Source organism: Muntiacus reevesi, chromosome 9 (assembly GCF_963930625.1).
Source record: "Muntiacus reevesi chromosome 9, mMunRee1.1, whole genome shotgun sequence".
NCBI lineage: Eukaryota > Metazoa > Chordata > Mammalia > Artiodactyla > Cervidae > Muntiacus > Muntiacus reevesi.
In genome coordinates, this window is record NC_089257.1 from 73,715,705 (window position 1) to 73,732,366 (window position 16,662).

General features: G+C 38.0%; 1 protein-coding gene across 1 annotated transcript in view; it reads right to left on the bottom strand.

The window, feature by feature from the left end:
• Window positions 1-5,946: 5,946 nt before the first annotated feature.
• Window positions 5,947-16,662, bottom strand: part of RAB39A (RAB39A, member RAS oncogene family) — a 34,852-nt gene continuing 24,136 nt past the window's right edge. Inside the window, exon 2 of the mRNA XM_065945263.1 lies at window positions 5,947-11,174. Within this exon, the coding sequence (XP_065801335.1) occupies window positions 10,748-11,174 (427 nt within the window). The 3' untranslated portion in view covers window positions 5,947-10,747. The remainder of the gene's footprint in view (window positions 11,175-16,662) is intronic.

Sequence of the window (16,662 nt, forward strand, 5' to 3'; positions counted from 1 at the left end):
TGGATCAGCAAGCCAGAATATAAGGTTGGATGAGGAAATTGTATTCATTTGGGAACATTGTCACAGATATTGTATTTAATACTCTGGCAAAGACTTCAGGAGGTGGTGCCAACTTTCTCCCAGGATACCTTCTAGAAACACAGAAAAAGTAACATCCAACGCTTGCCATGGCTGATAGTAGAGAAAGGGATAAAAGTCTCAGAAAAAAGAGCATGCTGAAGTGGATACACTTTGTAAAGGGGAAAGTTCTCCAGATGAATGTCCTGGTAAGAAGGGCACCTATGTCACTAAGTTCAGTTGTAGCTCTCCTCTGTAGGCCAGGGCTTATGGTAGGGAGGTCATTACAGAACTAGGGTTCCCAGCAGGAATAGGGATGATAATATACCACTGTCCCCCTTTGCCCGAAAAAGCAATGAAGCTGTTCTTTTCTACTTTACCCAAAACTCTGTCCCTGAGATTTGATTTGGCACCAATTCACAGAGGCAGTTTTCCACATCACGCTCTGCAACATCTCAGCAAATGTGCACAGTAATGGCTTCTCCATCCCTTCCTCCTCAAAACACAGCTATTTATTTGGGTGACTACGACCTGTAGAAAAGGGCGTACTTATATATTTCAAGACCATTGGCCATGGGGGACGTAACATAGCAGGCCTGACTACTGTGCTTTGGAAGAGCTGCTTACAAGGTTGGCCTTGGTTAGCATCTGGAAACTTGGATTTCAGGAAGGTTCTCATTATCCCCAGAACTGATAAGAGTGGCTTATGATGCCAAAACTGTACAAATCAGTGGTTTATGCTGAATATGTGCCAGGCAGAGGCTGTCGATGTGATCTGCCCCAATAAAAACTTTGGGAGCCGAGTCTCAATGAGCTCCCATCATGGACATTTCATAATTTTTGTCACAAATTTTTGCTGGGGGGATTAAGCACATCCTATATGATTTCACCTGGAAAAGACCCTTGGAGTCTCCTGACTGTTTTTCCCCAGACTTTGTTCCATGCACCTTTTTCCTTTGGCTGATTTTGCTTTATACCCTTTGCTATAATAAATCACAGCCATGAGTAGATTATCTGCTGAGTTCTGTGACTCTTTCTGTGAATTATTGAAACTGGGTATGGTCTTGGAGGTCCCCTTTGACAGGGACTGATCACTCAATGAAGGATAATCACACTGGACCTTTACAGTCATGATAGGTATGGAGATTTGTCCACATCAGAATAGGTATATATTCTGGATATGGTTTCACCTTCAATGTCTGCAATGCTTATGGCTTCATGGCCATACTTGAACTCAAAAGATTCTCTTACAGCTTTGGGTCTAATCAAGGAACTAACATCATAGCAAAGGAAGTACAGAACTGGGTTCATGCTTATAGAATTATTTGGTCTTCCTGCTTACCTCATGACCCAGAAGCAGTTGGCCAAATTGAAAGGTAAAATGGCTTTACTGAAGACTCAGTTACAGAGTCATACAGTAGATAAAATCTGAAAGGATGAGGTTCAATATTAAAGAATGTATAATATGCTTTGAATCTGTTCAGCTTAGTTCAGTTCAGTTGCTCAGTTGTGTCCTACTCTTTGCGACCCCATGGACTGCAGCACGCCAAATCAGAGATCATTATATGTCATAGTTTCCTGAGTACATGGGTCTCCAATCACAAAATACAAGTATGAGGGACTCCTTTCATTATACATTGAGTTTTTCTATCAATTTAATTCACAGATTTTAAAATATTTTACTACACTATTACTCATCGTGATGCTCACATTGTCCCAGTTTTAGCCTCTTCAGATTTGCTTCTAAGTCCTTTTGCTATGTCCATAGTATTTTTTGATAGCTTTTTTACTTTCTGATGTGACAAGATACCCAGGGTCATTTTGTTCATTTCACACTCCAGACTAAGAATCAGGCATGTCCTAAAAGAGCCCTGGTTCTTTTCAATGCAAAACAGTAACCAGAGTCTGGATGTTGGTGGATGTGGGAAGGACAGAGCAACTGATTTAGTCATTGTGACACCTATTATTTTTAAATTTCAGTAAATGAAAATGTGATATTAGCTCAACAATAGAACAATAATCAATGGAACTGAAATCTAGAAACAAATTTTGTATATACACAGACAGTGCTAAAATGTAGAAATATAAATCTATGTGATAAAGATGGCAATTAAAATGTTTGGACAAAGGAAGGAATGACATTGGAACAATAGATTATATAGACTAAATATACAGAAATAAATTCCTATGTCATACTATCATGTATAGGTAAGTTCTGATATGTAAAAGAATAAACATCAAAAGCAAAATGTAGGAGAGTATTTTATAATTTTGGGTCAGAGAAGAAATTCCTACCCAAGACAGAAATCCTAGAAAACACAAAAGAAAACAAAAATTTTACAACAAAAGATACCATAAGCAAGTAGTAACTGGTTGGAAGAGGGTAACTTCAACATACAAAACAAGGGACTTCTCTGGTGGTCCAGGATTAGGCTCTGTGCCCCCAGTGCAGGAGGTTCAGGTTCCATCCCAGGCTCGGGAACTAAGAGCCCACATACTGTAGCTAAGCCCATGCCCTGCAACTAGAGAAATCTGTGCCACAGTGAAGACCCAAAGCAGCCAAAATCAATTAAAAACAAATTATTTCCATCTGTACTATAGAAAACTTTACTTAAAAAAAACAGTAAGAAAAATTCTAATAATCCAATTGAAAAAGATTATCAGTAGGAAATTCACCAAAGAAAAAATCAGTGATCAATAACTTTATGAAGGCTGCTCAGCCTCAGGACAGAAAAATGCAAATTAAAATGAGGAAAAAAAACTTTCCAGCATTTAGTATTAATGAAGATGTGAAGGTAACAAGTTTTTTTGGCTGTGCCATGCAGCTTGTGGGATCTTAGTTCCCCAACCAGGGACTGAACCCAGGCCCTTGCAGTGGAGGTGCTGAGTCCGAGCCACTGCTTCCAGGGAATTACCAACAGATGTTGTTTTATTTTCTTTTTTGAGACTATCATTGACTTCTTTTTAAATGAAATTAGGCAAGTTACTGAAAAATGTGCAATGCCCTTTGACCCAGCAAAGACACTTTCAGGAATCTATCATATAAATTATCCACACATTTGCACCAAAATATATTCACTAATATGTTCATTGTAACATTATTTATAGTAGAAAAATTGGAAGTAATATGAATTTCTACTATTAAAAGTAGATATGGTATTTCCCTTTATATTGTGGTACTCTATGAAGCTGTCAAAGAGAAAAATCAATGTATGTCAACAGAAAGAGATTTCCAAGATCCTTATTATGTGTAAAAAGCAAGTTACAGGATAATATAACCAAATTTCATTTATGTAGTTGTTCTGCCCATAGTCCGAGTCCCCGGTCGGGAAAGAAGACGCCTCGAAACAATGCAACTCGCATAGGGGAATTTATTACTGACTCTAGCCAGGGCCTCCCGCCCTCACCAGGTGTGTGAGGACGAAAGGCCCCGAGCCCCAGTTCTCTAGGGTATTTATTAGGTCAAAATAAGCAGCAGGTAGTTGGCGCAATCGGATTGGTTACACAGTGGGTAGTTGGCGTAAGCGGATTGGTTACACAGTTGCAAGGTAATTTTTGTTGGCTCAACGTGGGGCTTTCAGCTTTCCCCTGATAGGTTCCCTTTCTTTCTGGCTAGGCATATGTTGATTGGCTGGCTCCAGGAGGCCTGATAATTATGTTACCCCGGGAAACCAGGCCTGCTCCTAATCTAGGCTGCCTGTCATGGCGTTAGCCGTGACAGCCTCACAGTAGTCCCTCCTCCACTGTATGTGTGTGTACAGCATGGGTAAATACATAAGAAAATGACATGAAGGATACACATAAAATTGTGAACAGTTATTTTCTCTCCAAGGAGAATGGAACTGGCTTAGGATAAAAGGAGTCTTTCGCTTTCTACTTTATGTATCTCCCTTCTTATTTTATATATATATATATATATATATGTTTCTGTTTACTAAGAACAAATATATTAAATATTGACATAATTATTTTCAGAGATGAGTCTAACAGTGATTCTCATATCACCATTCTATTTTTCTATATTTTCCAAATTTTATACAATTAGCTAGTATTCCAGGGAAGGCAATGGCACCCCACTCCAGTACTTTTGCCTGGAAAATCCCATGGAAGGAGGAGCCTGGTAGGCTGCAGTCCATGGGGTTGCACAGAGTCAGACATGACTGAGCGACTTCACTTTCACTTTTCACTTTCATGCATTGGAGAAGGAAATGGCAACCCACTCCAGTGTTCTTGCCTGGAGAATCCCAGGGACGGCGGAGCCTGGTGGGCTGCCGTCTATGGGGTCGCACAGAGTCGGACACGATTGAAGCGATTTAGCAGCAGCAGCTAGTATCCATTACATAATGGGAACACTTCTGTTAAAATGTGTGTGTGTTTGTTGCTCAATCAAGTCTGTCTGACTGCGACCCCACAGCCCGCCAGGCTCCTCTGTCCATGGAATTCTCCAGGCAGGAATACTGGAGTGGGCTGCCATTTCCTTCTCTAGGGCATCTTCCTTACCCAGGGATCAAACCCAGGTTTCCTGCATTGGAGGCGGATTCTTTACAGTCTGAGCCATCGGGAAGCCCAAAATGATGGTACTACCTTAGAAACATTTTGCTAATTGAAATAAGTCAGTCATCAAAGACCACATATTATACGATTCCATTTATATGAAATGGGCAATATAGACAAATATAGGGACACAAAGTAGATTAGTGTTTGTTTAGGACTTTGGTAGTGTGGGGTGGGAAGGGTATTGGGAGTGACAGCTAGACAGTACAGCATTTCCTTTTTCAGGTGACACAAATGTTCTGAAACTGATTGGAGTGATGACTGCACAACTTTGAGTGTACTAAAAACCATTTAACTGTACATCTTAAGTCGGTTTTGTATGCAAACTATGTCAATAAAGCTGTTGCCAAAATATCTTTTAAAAAACAATGCTGACAACCATTTTATATATAACTAAGTCCAATCCTTTGACCTACAGTTCTTAGCACATAGCGCATGTGCACTAACTGTTACTGGTGATGATTTCCCAGAATTGCTATAGAGACAGGATGGCCTATGCTCGTTCAAGCACCTGTCCATCTGGTCAGATGCTGCTAGGGATCGCGAACAATCCATGTTAAAGTGTTCTTCCCTGACTTCAAGAATCATACGAATAAGACAACCATTATTAACAATTAGTTCCTGGCACATCACAGGGATTAAAACTGGTTTCATGGCAAGTTTGTGGTTAAAAGAATTATCCTAAAAAGAAAATAAAAATTATAGATGACATTTATCAAGTGCTTACTATGTGCCAATCATTGTTGTAAATATTTTACATGTGTAACTGTTTATGTATGCTGAAGTTAAGAAAATTTTGTGTGGCTTAACAGCTCAATTCAAAATCTAATAAGTTCCTGCCATGTGTGAGGCTGAAGCATGACAAAGATGAACCAACTACAAAAAAGTCACAAATTCTGAAATATCTGTTAAAGCAAGGTAGATGATCATGTTCTCTTTTCTGCAATTCTGAAATCCAAAAAGCTCTGAAAATCTGAAATTCTTTTGATAATTCATTTGGCAGCAAAAATTTGACCTGATCTGGTTATTGATAAACTTGTCTTTTTAGTGTGAATATTCATACATTTTGCTGCATATATGTTAATGCTTGATTATACTGTTCTGCCCCACACTCCACCAAGGTATTACGTAATATATAAGAGATTTCAGATCTCGAATTCTTATTCATACCTCACTTGTGAATAAATACACACATGTATTTAGTAGTTTCTGCTTCAAAAGCACCGCTAAAGATGGCGCACTAAAAACAGATAATGTAACAATCATGTGACAATGAGTTCTCATTCTCATTCCTTTTATTCATTATTTAAAATCAAATAACATACTTCAAGAACTTTATGCCATATCTTTCTTCCATTTGCTGTCATTCTGAAAAAAACTGCAAGAGAAATTGTAGCAAAACATGTTTGTTCCTCCATGGAATATATAAACTAAAACTAAATATACGGATCCCATATTAAATAGGATTAACTCAGCATAATAATCATCAATTAATAGTCACTGAATGCCACATAGATAATGTTTCAGGCACTATTTAAAAAATGATGAAAAATTTACCAAGACATAACAACAAGGAACACCAGTTTTTTAATATCTTTAAATTTTTTCTTTTATATTTATTCTATATCATAATGATGTGAATTAGATTGTATAGTAATTGATTAGATTGTCACAGCTCATCACTCACATGTTATTAAGATTTTGGAAATACCAAGTCATGTAGCAGTTAACTCAGGTTCAGTAGAACAGTTTGTTAGTTATTTTAAGATCAGTTGCTCAAGAAAGTTTAGTGAGAAAACTGGAATTTAGAAAGATTCTGAAGCAGAGATGGTTGTTTATCAGCTGTGGAATATCCAAAAGTAGGTTCTGATTGGGAATGCATTCTACTATTTTAAAATACTAAGAATCTAACTTTAAAGCCTTCATAGTCTTTCATTGTTTTTTTCTTAATGATTTCCTTTGCATTTCCAACTGAATCTCTCCAGGTAGTTACAGGGCAAAAAAATGAGTTAGCTTACCAAACAGGTCTTTAGTCTTTTGAGTGCTTCTATGTCGTAACTAAGGAAATAGAGTGCACTCTTTTAAGTTGTAGAATGACCTAAGAAAGAATTGTAGAATTTTATTTGAGCCGAATTTGAGAAATAAAACCTGGGAAGAGTATCTCAGAAAGCTCTGAGAACTATTCCACCTGTTATAAGTCAAGGCACAGTTTATAAAAGTTTTTTGAGACAGAAGGCTGTACATCAAATGACTTATTAGTGACCACTTACATAATCCAGGTCTAAGTGTCATCGTGGTGGGTTATGTGATCCTTTACAAGACCAAGAAAGAATGTTACCTTCCAAGGAGTTGTCTTTTTGATGCTAGGCCAATGGTGCTCTGAATGATTGAGCAGGTATTCCTGCTGAGAGAGATTTGGAGGAGGCCAAAGGGCAGAGAAGAATTCTTTTGTTTAAATATTTCTTATCTTGCCATAACTGTGAATTTTATTTCACAAAGTCAAAGGACACCATGTTCTTCTTTTCATAATTTCATTTACGTATTTATTTTTGGCTTGCTAGGTCTTCATTAACATGCATGAAGCCTTCTCTAGTCACGGTGAGCAGGGGCTACTCTCTAGCTGGTGTGTGCAGGCTTCTCATTTTGGCGGCTCTCTTGTGGGGCACCAGCTCTAGGACGTAAGGGCTTCAGAAGTTGAGGAGCTTGTGCTCAGTGACTGCGGCTCGCGGGTTCTAGAGCGTGGGTTCAGTAGTTGTGGCACATGGGCTTAGCTGCCCCCCGGATCAGGGATGGAACCCGTGTTCCCTGCACTGCAAGGGAGACTTTTTTTCTTTTTTCATTTATTTTTATTAGTTGGAGGCTAATTACTTTACAATATTGTTGTGGTGTTTGTTGGAGACTTTTAACCCGATTAGACCACCGAGGAAGCCTGAAGCTTGGTTCTTAATTTAACCAATGGCAATATAAAATCTGACAAAAGTGGCACTAAGATGATTTTGTTAATCCATAGATTCAGCTTTTTCATGATGTAAAGTTGGATAAAAAGACTGCCAAAGTTATCTTAACAATAATAGAAATGACTGCTTTGGTTGCTACCAAACCAAACCAACTAACCAACCAACCAACCAAACTGAAACTGCTTTGAAGCTTTGGAAAACCTACAGTAAACTCTCAGGTTTCCAGGCTCAAAAACTCTTGTTTGCTACTACCGTGTATATAAAGGCCACATTTACACACTCCACACTCCAATAACATCATCATTTTGGCTTAAGCTTACCATTTAATGAAACATATCACTACATGCCCTGAAAGTGTTAATAATACTCAAGATGAGCAATTTCTGTCAGGGACAAATTTGTTACATGAATGGATAGTTTTTCATTTCTTTTTAATCACATCTAAAATATTTAATAATTAGCTAATTATTAAATTAGCTACATTGTTCATTTTAAAGATTTTAATTTAAGTAAGGTTTAAATTAAATATTAAATTATATAATTCTAATGTAAAATCAAGTATTTTTGATTTCTAAGAACCTTAGTCAAAATGTTTTGCCTGGAGCTAATATCTATACTACATTGGCATTATTATCCATATGCTACATAATGATGTGTAAGAAAATAGGTCAGTTACTTACATGTATAGGGAGATAGGCAGATAAATAAATAAAGGTATCTGGCTAAGGTTATAAAGATACTCGGCAATCTGGTATAAGAACTCAAAAATTTCAGCTCCTCTATAATATAATGATTTAGCCCAATTTTAGACTTTGTGGATTCAGTTAGATAACATTTCCCCTTTTATTCAACATACACACACACCCTGACACAGCATGATTACAGAAAGAATACCAACCAAGATATAAGGATTACACTTCGATGCTTGCTTCTGCTTATGTGTGATTCTGCTAAGTGTCAGTTTTATGGGGCCCTGAATTCCCATTTGTTTCTTTTGATTCCTTAATTCAATTCTAAATCTTGGAACACATCATATCCTTTGACCAAACATGAGTGCTATTCCAACATTAGTATTACAAAGGGTATCCACTGAAAGTTAAATCACATTTTATATTTTAGCTGTTTAACTTTACGAGTAGCCACAAATAACTGTACTTTAAACTACTATTAAGTATTCACTATGTGAGTTGATGCTACTATGAACTGATGGAAAATGATAAGATTTTAAATTGTAACAATAAAAAACAGACTACTTCACATTTGGGGTGACAGTATTGTCTTATCTGGCCAGTTAAAGCTTGAACTTATTCAAGTAAAATTAATCCAAGGATATCAAGAAAACATTGTCAATATATTCAAAAAAATTATAGCGATGATATAATTTATAGTCTCTACAGGCACTATAAAAATACTTACATTAACCTAGAAAGGTACTAGTATTTAAACAATCAAAGAGGCACAAAAACCACATTCAAACATGAATTTTGATTGAATTAAGTCTTGTGGGATTTTCTTGCCTATCATTTCCACTCTAGAGGAGCGAAGTTTCTGGGTAACAGTCTACAGAAATACATCAAACCAAGAACTGCACCAGGTCCATGAAAGCATATACCTTCTTTGCTCCTTCTGTGTGGGAGTGAAGGAAAAGAACACGGGAAAAATTCTCATCCACTGTAAAAATTCTCATCCACTGTAAATATAATAGTATGCCCATCAGCAGTTGATATTGATCTCACATTTGTGTAATTCTTTCTCCATTTACAAAGCTTTTCTACATGATTCACTGGATTCCCAAAATAATTTCATGAAATACAATTAATGAGGTCATTAGCCTTGTTTTACAGATGAGAAAACTAACAGAGGTTAAGTTACTTACTCATGTATGAATTCTGGAAAGCAACGGCAAGTTTAGAACCAGGTTTTCTGATTTCTTATTAAATATTCTTTCTAATATACAAATTTGGTTTTCAAACAAATGAAGCAACTACAGTTAAATAGTAAAGACCTTATGCTTCCAAAAAGCAGTTTCTTTGTGATCAAGAATGGTTTACAGAACAGAATAGAAATGTATATTATATTATAAAATATTTGACATTGTCATAAAAATGTCCCTTCCAGGAGGGGAATTTAATCAACAAGTTAAAAATTAGGAAACTCAAACATTATCTTAGCCTTAACTCATTATTTTATTTTTACTTTTACTGATGATATTTTAAAATAAAATTTGAATGCTATTTCAAACATCTAGCCAATTTTCCTTGCCCAGAACACTATTTTCTACACTTTCCTTGTATTGAAAATGGGGAAATTTGGAAATTCACTTGAACATAAAAAGCAATTATTAAAAATATTCTACACTTACCTATATTGATAATTTTGACAATAGCTCAAGGTAGGTTGGATTTACTTTCTTTGAAAATGTCATCAGTATATAAATTCATTTTTCTTATCTGATTAAGGACAGTATACTATAAAAACAAAACATTTGCTGATAGTGATCCTTCATTTTGATTTTTACAAATATTTATAGTAAAATATTTTGCTGAGACCCTTAGATGTCTCTATAAAACATAAAATTTTCAGGAGCAATAAATCAGAACAAAAATTAATATAAAACTTATATTTTCATGTTCAGGCAAAATTAAAGGCGAATATTTCAGAGAATGCTTACAAACCTGCTACCTTAAGCAAGAAATTGTTATTTTAGGCCTAGTTAATAACTCTGAGATTGTTTACTTTGTAAATGAACAGTGCACTTTTAAATCCACTTTACTATTTAATATTAATTAATGCTAGAGAATGTAATTCCTGATAAAATCTTTTCAATAGAGTATATGTGTGCATAAAACATCCATTTCAAACTATCAAGAAAGACGAGTAATATTGACATATTTGGATATTATGGTCAGTTATATGCTAACAAAATGAGAATGAAGGCAATTATGTAGACAACTCCAGTTTTCAGAAAATGTTGTCTGCTTTGCTTGATAATTTAGCAAAATACCAATCTGGTAGTTTAACAAGTAAGCATATTGCTCTGAATTAAATACCTTACAAAACAGCATTAGCATGGGTTTATAACTTTTTAAAATGCTTTCATCATATCATTCTGTTGTTAATGTTGGTATTTATCCTGAAATAACACCCAATCTGTTCTTAATTCTTTGGCATGTTTGAAGTCAGCAGAAGCACTCTTTCCTGGGCTTTACTGCTTCCTCAGAAGAATGCACAGTATTTGGAACAAAACCACTTTTAACCCCTTCCCAGCCATCCTGAATACAAATCTCTCCCCTTTTAATAAGTTCATATATGTCTCTTGTCAAGATAGTGAAGGATTCCTCAACATTCGTAGCATCTTTTGCTGAGGTTTCTATATACTTCATACCACAGTCTGCTGACAGTTTTTCAGCTTCTTCCCTTGTAACTTGACGTTGTGAAGCTAAATCACATTTATGTCCCACTAGCAGAAACACAATCTGAAATGGCTGTACGTGCATTTTTGCTTCTTCCAGCCAATCTTTCACGTGTTCAAAAGACCGTCGGTTAGTAATGTCAAATACTAAAAATCCACCAACCGAGTTGCGGTAATAAGATCGAGTTATTGATCTGAAAAATAAATAGAAAAAAAGGTTGTAAAAGGACAACTTGTTCTATTTCAAGCAACGTAGCACCATAACAAAATCTGAAGATACTTTAAATGTGATTTAACTAGAGTTCATAAATCAAATATGAAGTGTCTTAAGTGCACAAAAAAATTTTATGAAACTAATATGCAAGCCAGTTTCATCCACTGACAATATTAGACATTTTCAGATAGATGAATAAGCACGTATATGTCATCCCACACTCAGGACAACTTTTATTTTTAAATGTCTGATAGGATAATTATCACATTACTGTGATTAAAAGTATGTACACAGAAAGTTTTGCTTCAGGGCAGAAGTTACAATGATCTTAAGAATCTTCTCCTATCATTTAGGTCAACAAGCTACTCCTTATGTCAGTCAAGGAAGAGGAAACGAAGGCCAACTTGTCATGTCAGTTAGAGGTTTAGTCCTGGGTTAGTTATACCTGTTCAAGAAGCAGGAAGTTGTTCAGACACGGGATATGAATCTGAGATGTACGTACTAATGATTGTTTGTCTCTGCGGATCTAGTCTCTGCTCTCCTGGCCTCAGAAAGCCAACCTTTACAGAAGCTTTCTCAAACCCCTTTGCCCTCTGGGCTGCAGTGGGGTTTAGCTAGCGGGAGGGGGGCCTGCTGGAGACTGGAGGAAAAGGAGGACAGGGTATTTACCCCTCCCTTTGTCTCTGCCAGGCTGGGATTTGGTAGTGGTTATTTTCCTCTGCTTCTGGTTGACGTTGCTGGTGGGCAGTCCCTCTCCCACGGCGATGCTCTCAGCAGGTTCTGGCGGTCTCACTCCCTTTCCCTGCCCCTTCCGGCCAGGTCATTATAGCTTCCCACTGAATGCTTCACCATTCTTTGCTGGTGCCCTTGACTTGGCCCACATTTCTGGAAAGAGTCATCTTCATTAAACTCGTTTCAGTTAACCTTTCAAGTGTGCCATTTGTTTCCTGACTAAATCAAGATGCAAGATGGCAAGACCATACTATTTTATATTTTTTGCCTTTATGTATGTTGTTTTCTCTACCTAGAATGTCTTCTACACTTTTCTTTGCCTAGCAAACTCCCATTCTTCTTTAGAGAGTCAGTTAAAAAATCCTATCATATAAAAAGCCTTCCATGTCACTGTCTTCTCCTCCTCTCTTAGGTATTTCTCTTAGGTATCCTCTCTTAGGTATTTCTCTAGTAACGCCATCGAACCTTTGGCATACTGCCATTATTTATCAATTTTCATAATGTATTGATTGGATTTGTTGGTATGTCTTCAACTTAATGAAGACATACCAACAAATATGTTCCTTCTTTAGGGCTAAACATATTCCATTTATGTATCTAACAACTGCCTGACAAGTGATGGATGTACTTTAATATTTGTTAGATTGGATTAATTAATCTTATTGGAGAGGGAATGTGTTAAATGTTGTATGAGCCAGAGATCACATAAATGTCTCAGCTTCCAAGTTGTCAGTGATTCAAGCCATGTGGCTTGCAGAATCTTAGTTCCCTTGGGGTGATGGTGGTTTAGTCGTTAAGTTGTGTGTGACTCTGCAACCCCACGAACTGTGGCCGGGCCAGGCTCCTCTGTCCATGGGATTTCCCAGGCAAGAATACTGGAGTGGGTTGCCATTTCCTTCTCCAGGGGATCTTCCCGACCCAGGGATTGAGCCTGTCTCCTGCTTAGCAGGTAGATTCTTTACCACTGAGCCACCTGGAAAGTCCTTAGTTTCCTGACCAGGGATCCAAACCTGGGACTCCTGAAGTGGAAGCATGGGAGTCCTAAACACTGCACTGTTAGGGAATTACCCAAGTTGTCAGTGATCTTAAGCATTTAGATCATCCTTAAGCAAGTGTTCCTGTTACTTGCCTGAGGCACCAAAGATATTTGTGAAGGGTCAGTAACTTTACATACCTTCTTTATCCTTATTGCTGAAATCACAGCTCAGTTCAGTGTCTGGATACCACAAGTACAATTTGTTGAAGAAAGATTACCTCCCTTCTGCATATCTCCTGCCTGCCCTTCTCCTTGGAATTCCTAATAGAGAGGCTCTTAAGTGACTGCTTAAAAAACCTCTTTCAAGGACTACTGTACCACACAGTTGGAACAATAAGGAAAAACTCTCCCTATCATTGTGTGAGTGCTAAGTTGCTTCAGTCATGTCCAACTCTTGCAACCCTATGGATTGCAGTCCACCTGGCTCCTGTGTCCACTGGATTCCTCAGGCAAGAATACTGGGGTAGGTTGCCATACCCTTCTCCAGGGGATCTTCCAGACTCAAGGACTGAACCTGTGACTTCTGCCTTTGTAGGTGGGCTCTTTACCACTAGCGTAACCTGGGAAGCACACTTCTACTATCACTGACAGGCTATAAATAATGCAGTTCATTTAAGTTGTTGCTGTTCTTTTTTACTTTTGAGGGATAACGAATTTGTTATTGTTTTGCTACTCATCTATATACGCTGGAATTTAGGCAGATGTGCAGGGCTCCCCAGGTGGCGCTAGTGGTAAAGAACCCACCTGCCAACGCAGGATACCTATGAGACAGGGTTTTGATCTCTGGGTCTGGAAGATTTCCTGGAGGAGGGAATGGCTATCCACTCCAATACTCTTGCCTGGAGAATCTCATGGACAGTGGAGCCAGGCAGGTCAAGGTCCATAGCATCACAAAGAGTCGGCCACAACTGAAGCAACTTAGCACATAGTGTCTTAAGGGAAACCTAAATAAGGCTGATATTAGACTGAAAGCTTTCACTTACTCAGAACCAAGTTTGTATTACTCCCCCTTCGCCAATTAATTTACTACCAGTATAATTAAAAATAATATGCCTTTTAAAAACAATTTTATTTATTTATTTTTATTATTTACTCTTGACTCCACTAGGTTTTTGTTCCTGCATGTGGCTTTCTCTAGTTGCAGCAAGTCGGGACAGGGGCGGTGCATCGGCTCCTTGTTGTGGTGGTTTATCTTGTTGCTGACCATGGACTCTAGGGTACGTGGGCTTCAGTAGTTGGGGCATGTGGGTTCAGAAGCTGCAGCTCTTGGGCTCCAGAGCACAGGCTCAATAGTTGTGGCACGCAGGCTTAGTTGCTTTACAGCATGTGGGATCTTCCTGGGTCAGGGATCGAACCCATGTCTCCTGCACGAGCATGTGGATTCTTTGAGCCACAGGGAAGCCCAAACCAACATGATTTTGTGGTTAAAAACTCAGCACTGTTCAGGATTGGGGGACACGTGCACCTGTGGCTGATTCCTGTTGATGTATGGCAAAAACCACCACAATATTATAAAATAATTAGCCTCCAATTAAAAAAATTAATTAATTAAAAAACTCAACACTGAAATGCTTGTCTATTAGGCAGAGGCATGTCATACACTGTAGGAAATGCTACATATTATGTATTTAATTTTGAAAACATATTTGGAATACAGTTGGCTAATCATTCTATAGAATAAAATAATAGCAAATATATGTAACATATTCTATAAAACAGCCCTTATTAATAATTAGTTGAAATAAAAGGCCTCAATAGGAAACCTGCCTTTTTCAATATAACTTGATCTCCAGTTTGTATCTGGATATTAGATTTAGAATTCTGATATAGTTAGGATTCAAACTCAGAATTAGTTGTCCTAAGAGGTAGGGTTTTCCCTAAAATAATTGAGTATCCCTGCTGTCAATTATTTAAGGGGAGAGACAGGCCTCAAGATTGAAAAATAGAACTTGAGAGCCAGGTCTTACAGAGATGATGAGGGGGCATCTATCTTTCTCTGGAAGTTATTCTCTTGGGTTGAGACACCTAGGTGTTCAGAATGTTTTAAAGGTGTTTTAAGGAGGCAGGGAATAAACCCTGAGAGAACTAGGTAGATAGGTCTTCCTGTAAAGAATCCAAGAATTGAAAGAATGAAGAGTAACATTTTTTTTAAGCAACAACATCTTTTGCATGTTATTTTATATCTACTTCCTTCTGGGCTTTGAAAGTCTCACTGAATGGATAAATGATTTAAAGACAGCCTGGGGAAGGTTCCACTGGACAATTACAGACATGACATTTTAGAATACAGACACGCCCACTTTGTCAAGAGCTATTATGCTTTTGAGAAATAGTTCTTGGCTTAAAACCTGGCTTTGATAGAGATTAACAAACAACAGCTGTCTGTGCAATCTGAGTGCTCATCAAGAGCTAGGTGTTCTGATTCACAGGCAGGAACTATGACATCAAACAGAAGTCATATACACAGGCAGGAATGGGGTGAAACCTGAGGGGACCTGGAGCAACATGGCTCACACATCCAGAATGTCTCTTCTGCAACCTATGGCCTCAACCTCCCTCAACCTATGGCCTCATGTGGATTTCTCTTATAATAGAAGAGGAAAAAAATTCAAGTCTGATTTACAGATGGCTCTAAATAATATGTTGGCATCAGTCAATTCTACTCAGTAGTGGAAAGGACAAATCTTTCCATTTCTTCCAAAGGAGAAATTCCTCCATAATGAGGAACTTTTACCAGAGGAAGAGATGGAGAGATGTATGTTAAGGACCTACATGAATTCATGAGCAGAGGCTAAGGTTTAGGCATGTTGGAAAAAACAAAATCAGAAGATTGATAATAAGGATGTTTGGGATGTGTGGATGGGTCTTGAGTATGCAAATACTGTATCCAATGTGAATACTTACCAAAAGCCTCCTCTGTGAAGGAGTTTCTTAATAATCGGCTAAACAAAATGTCCTGTCTTACAGCCATCAGACAGTATTTTTATCCTATTTTGGACTCAAAGTGATCATGGTAGCAGGCTGACTGGGCTCAACATAGACTTGCTCTTATCTCAACTTCAATAGCTTAATACCCAATTTTCTAGCAGTTAATGACATCTTGAATATGGTACCTTACCTGCGAAAACCATCACAAAAGGGACACTGATATGTTCTCACTGTAAAAGACATTTAATGTGGACTCAAGCCATGCTAGCACCACCATCCATGAACTTGTGGAATGCCTTATACACAGTCATGATATCTTACACTTTGCTACAAAGGTTTCAGTTCACAGAGGAAGAAATGGGCTGATTCCATAAGATTCAATGACCTTATGTCACTATCACCTAGAGGCATACACCTATAAAACTGTGGAATGGGTTATTAAGATCCAGTTATGTTAACAGATACACACACATACATATATAAAGATGTTTAGATAAACTTCCCTGTGGCACAGTGGATAAGAATCTGCCTGCTAATGCAGGGGACATGGGTTCAACCCCTGGTCCAGGAAGATTCCACATGACGAGGAGCAACCGAGCCCATGTGCCACAACTACTGAACCCACGTGCGGCAACTACTGAAGCCCATGTACCTCCAGCCTGTGCTCGGCAACAAGAGAAGCCACTGCAATGAGGAGCTTGTGCGCCGCAGCAAAGAGTGGCCCCTGCTTGCCACACCCAGAGAAAGCCTGGGCAAAGCAACGAAGGCCCAG